Below are 4666 nucleotides of genomic sequence, written 5' to 3'. Positions count from 1 at the left end.
TCTAGCTTAATTGTTCATGCTAAATGGCCATTTGACCTGTATTGGGACTTTAAACGTAATACATAATGAAGTAGTCAAACGATGCCCTTCAGGGAATGTTACCAACGCAAAATCATCAATACTAAAAACAACATTTTATTTTAAACATATCTAAGTGAATTGGAATTGGTGGCCCAGGCAAGCAATAGAATGTCGCAATTTTATACTTTTTTAATTATCTTAAACCAGTTTTACATTATAAGCTTCAGAATCTCTGTTTTAATTTTATGCTTGCATTTGAAAACGTTTCAATTTCAAATGCCATCATTCATATGATTCATGCTTCTAAACTCATTCAATATTCTAACGTTCCCATTTCGTATCGGATGGGAGTTTATTTATGTTGACACGTTAATGTAGATATTTGAATCAAGTATGACCAATGAGGTTTTGTTAGTGATTCAGTCCATTAACCATGATATACGGATATTGCGCGTGAATGGGGATACAAAACCAATACAATGTCGTTTATTAAACACGAATACTATATTTGGATAAATCAGATATAAAGAAACATATTCGTTTGTGTAAAACTGCAATCTCATGTTTAGTGTGGCTGAGCAGACACAAATAAAGCAGACGTTACTTTATTTAAATAAGAATATGTAAAATTAATGTCTTGTCCGTAAAACTAAAAACACCGCACATATAGAAACCAGTATTCAGCATTACACAATTGCAGTTTATAATATCTTTAAAAACGATGATGCAGCCGTGCTTTTATTGAGTTAAATGCTTAAAATTAAAGTTCTATGCAAGGATCATTTGTCTGCAAAATATTGATTGTATTCCTGAAGATATTCAAAACGTCACTGTTGGCAAACAAGATGCAAAACGCTGTTAAATGGCTCTAAATATTTCCATACTTTACACAACAAAATAATATTGGTCTCGTATCATATATTCCTACAGGAAATTTACAGAAAGAGGCATTATGTACGTAAAGTTTTAATCGACTCTAAATGCAGCAACGTCGTGCGTAAAAACAACTGGCTTGTTTACATAAAATATCAGTTATAACCGCATACAAAATAACGTCCGTCGATAGTGAAAAGATGAGGTATTTTATGCAACATTAACTATATAACCGGGATAACAGATTATCAAAGCGGAAAATCGTTTTACAAATGTCAATTAAAATTATCATTTTTTTTTGTATGATTCACATACATGTATATCCGTAAAGGTACACGAAACATTTATGATTGGTCTTTAAATATATTTGTTTATATCAATGAGTCAGTTTACAGGTAAGTTATTGATTGGTCATTTCTTTACCATTCGTTCACAATAAAAGCTGACAACGACAGTGTTCGGTATTAGTTCAGGACTAGTTCTAACTGAAAAAGTAAGTTGATATTTTGTTAGCTATTTTTTGTTCATTTTTTTAAACTTTGAGTTTCTAAGCTTTCAAGTTATAACCTTAAACAAATTTGAAAATGTGTGTGTATCATATTACAATATAGAAATACGTTAAATGTCATTCTTATAACTGTTCGATAAAATTACCATAATGACATTTTTTCCGCACTACTTGAATGTCATTTTAGTATATTACTAAAGTCTAATATTTGTTTATTAATAATTTAATTTTGTTCATAACAGATGCGCTCGTTTGCGATTGTATTGCTGTGTTTCGTGGCCGCTGCCTTTGCCCAGGTTCGTTTAATTAGTTTTTAACGTGGTGACATTATTTTGTTACTCTGTTTGCACACAGTCTTTGATTTATAATATTTTTATTAAACTGAACAAATCATACACATTTTTCCGATTTTATTGTATTTTGGTTTAAATACTTACTGTTAGATGTGTTTTATATTTTCTTATAAATATTAATCAAGTATGAATGACCGTTTCAAGGCGGTGAGGTTATATAACGTTTTATTTGCTCTTTTGGTAATTGGTGTCACTTGTCGTAAATAAAAACCTTGAGCTGCTTATAGTTACCTTCTGCTGCTAAAGCTTCTGTTTCTATTTGTTTTAATTAAAAGGATAAATTCAAAACTATAATAACACTCGTTATGTTATCGATAGTATTTTTCTCTTAGTTTGAATGGGACATAATTCACATACGGTCTTGGGTTAAAACTAATTAAGACTCGTTCGTTTTTTTAAAGAATTATTTGTTATCATCATATATCACACGCTGCTTTCTTTCAAATTCTATACCAAACCTCAGAAATGTGCAACCAATAAGTTGCAGGAAACCGAGAATTGATGTTGGAACTTCATGTTTTAACTGCTAGACCATTCTATATCAGATACTAGTTTGACGCTCTGTTCTCAGAACAAGTATTTAAACAAACGACGTGTGTTTTCAGCGAATCCTACAACCAGCTGAACTAGCTACACCACCACCACCACCGCCACCAACACGACCTCCCCCACCTCCACCAGACACCTTAACGGATGAAGAAGGCAACTCGTTCAAGGTTGTGGTGGATCGAGAAAGCATGCAGCTGTTAAACAGCACTGGCAGCCTGGTATCGAGCGTTCTCAACAGTAACGTACGTACCGTTTGCCCTTATTTTCAGTGTTTCGCTTTTTTTGTGCATTTGACTTGTGTCGTTTCTTCGCACGTGAAATGTGATCCTTTTGTAAAAAATAAATCTTTATGACGAAGCAAAAACAATAACTGAAATATTGAAACCTTTAAAAGCATTTCTTTACCATGATAATATTACGTATGCTACTATGTTTCTCAAATCGGTTGTAGCAACTGTTCTGAAAATTAATACGCCTTAGCAGTGTACCGTAAATGATACGTGATGGTATGTGTACATGTCGCTTGAATAAAAAGGCCTTTAACTTTAAGGGTTGGATCGTCGTGATCTCCTCTGACAGGGATGTCTGCATAATCTCAGATGTAAGTACATTTGGACGTGATTATCTTCAATACAATAAATATTTATTAATGGAAAGAATATGAAGTTTTATTGGTGTACACATATATATAAGTATTATCAATAAAACATAGCCTTAAAACTTAAAATACAAAATTTACATTTAAAAGCGCAAAATCAGTAACACATATGAAATCAATTGAAGAAAATTTAAAGTAAAACAAAAATAGATGAGGTGAATTCGAGTATCAACCTATCATATTATAGATTTACACGCCTAGTCACCAAACAATTAAATTAATTATTTTACATTATTATTTTTACCAAGTGATGCCATGTAAGTGTTCTTGTTTACCTGTGATAAGTTTTTCCCTGATGCTCATTACAGGGAGACAAGAATTATCCTTTATTGTTCACAGGTCCTATAGGCCTGTATGAAATTATTCCTGATACGCAATTGTGGCTCGCAATGCAATAAATATATATAATTTCCTTGATCTATCCGCATATTCATATCACGCTTATAATAATTACAGCCAACCCGCTGTCCCGGCCGCTGCTTCAAACTAGTTGCGTTCGATGGCCGCGTTTCTGACAACGTTCTGGCGTTCTGCAAGGGGAGACCTATCATGCAGCAGGTGGCAGTGCCATGCGATGACAACACGGGTAAGTAGAAACTAAAATTCATGCAGATCCGAAAATCTATATTTAAAATAAAACTTCTAGAATGTATTAAAAATGTATTAGGTACTCATTGTTTTCAGTATGCGTAAGAGTAAATGTTTGTTTACTGTTTGTGCAAGGTCTTATTATATGTACTTATAGATATAAGTGCATTTTCTTGCACTGTACTGTTTCACCATCGCACACACAACAGCAAATAGAAACAACAGAAACACATAAATGGAACATAAAGATTAATAAGATATACACAAAGATTTATAGGAAAGTCTTGCCATAATCCGGTGTTCATGAGCAACCTACCAGAAATAACACTGGTAATCTAGGCATTTTGCCTAACACAAAACAAGCGGATGTAAATATGGATTATGATTTATATGAATTATATTTCTTTTACAAAAGGTGTTACCACCGTTGGTCCTGTAATATCAGTTAATATCAGTGGTGCTGCATTAAGTAAATCAGTCCAACTGCCCATCTGGCCCACATTGCCACGTTGGTCCTGCTGCTGCCGTTGGAGACGCTTCGCATGGTGGCCCTGCTTGAAACCGGTTTGCTTCGCCTACGACAAGTTTGGCATCTGCTTGAACTGGGGTTGCGCCGAATGGGGTTGGCACTGGCACTGGATTCAAGACTGCGTGTGTGGCTGGGAGTGGCCATTCTTTTTACATCACGGTTAATTTATTGATATAACATTACAAAGTGTGACACTAAAATGTTTCCGATTCCAGACCATATTCAATAAAACAAAAACAAGTGTAAGGAAGGCAACGTTCAATTGGCTTTTTATAAAAAAAAACAACTGCTTGAACAAATGTTAGTAACACGTTTTGTGTGGTTTATTGTTGTTTTTTGTATAAAAAATAAATTTATAATGGAATACTCTCTGTGTATTTTATATTTGTATAAAGGATGTTTTCATGTAAATATGAAATGAAAAATGGTATACGATTGTTTTGTGGGACATAAATCAAATACATTGCGTGTGCATTGTTGCATCGAGATGAACTTATCTAATAATGAGTGCAAATTAAAACGTCTTTAATTCAGAAAGATATCGAAACATTAGCAGATAATAACAATAACGTGTACACGTATATTGA

The 4666-nt window shown here is 33.5% G+C and overlaps 1 protein-coding gene across 1 annotated transcript; it reads left to right on the top strand.

Moving 5' to 3' along the window:
* The first annotated feature begins 1644 nt into the window (after window positions 1–1644).
* LOC127879446 (uncharacterized) lies at window positions 1645–4356 on the top strand. The gene is made up of 5 exons (XM_052426274.1): window positions 1645–1698; window positions 2361–2546; window positions 2855–2905; window positions 3419–3548; window positions 3966–4356. Exons 1-5 carry the CDS (start codon window positions 1645–1647, stop codon window positions 4241–4243), a joined length of 699 nt encoding a protein of 232 aa, XP_052282234.1. The 3' UTR covers window positions 4244–4356.
* The last annotated feature ends 310 nt before the right edge of the window (window positions 4357–4666 follow it).

This window comes from Dreissena polymorpha, chromosome 4 (assembly GCF_020536995.1).
Source record: "Dreissena polymorpha isolate Duluth1 chromosome 4, UMN_Dpol_1.0, whole genome shotgun sequence".
Lineage (NCBI taxonomy): Eukaryota > Metazoa > Mollusca > Bivalvia > Myida > Dreissenidae > Dreissena > Dreissena polymorpha.
This window is presented reverse-complemented; position numbering and strand designations above follow the sequence as displayed.

What these genes read in the sequence shown, in the direction of transcription:
- LOC127879446 (XM_052426274.1), top strand. Translation starts at nt 1,645, where the DNA reads ATGCGCTCGTTTGCGATTGTATTGCTGTGTTTCGTGGCCGCTGCCTTT. An exon ending in CGAGCGTTCTCAACAGTAAC is followed by an intron (nt 2,547 to 2,854) that starts GTACGTACCGTT and finishes TTTAACTTTAAG; the next exon opens with GGTTGGATCGTCGTGATCTC. An exon ending in GCCATGCGATGACAACACGG is followed by an intron (nt 3,549 to 3,965) that starts GTAAGTAGAAAC and finishes CTTTTACAAAAG; the next exon opens with GTGTTACCACCGTTGGTCCT.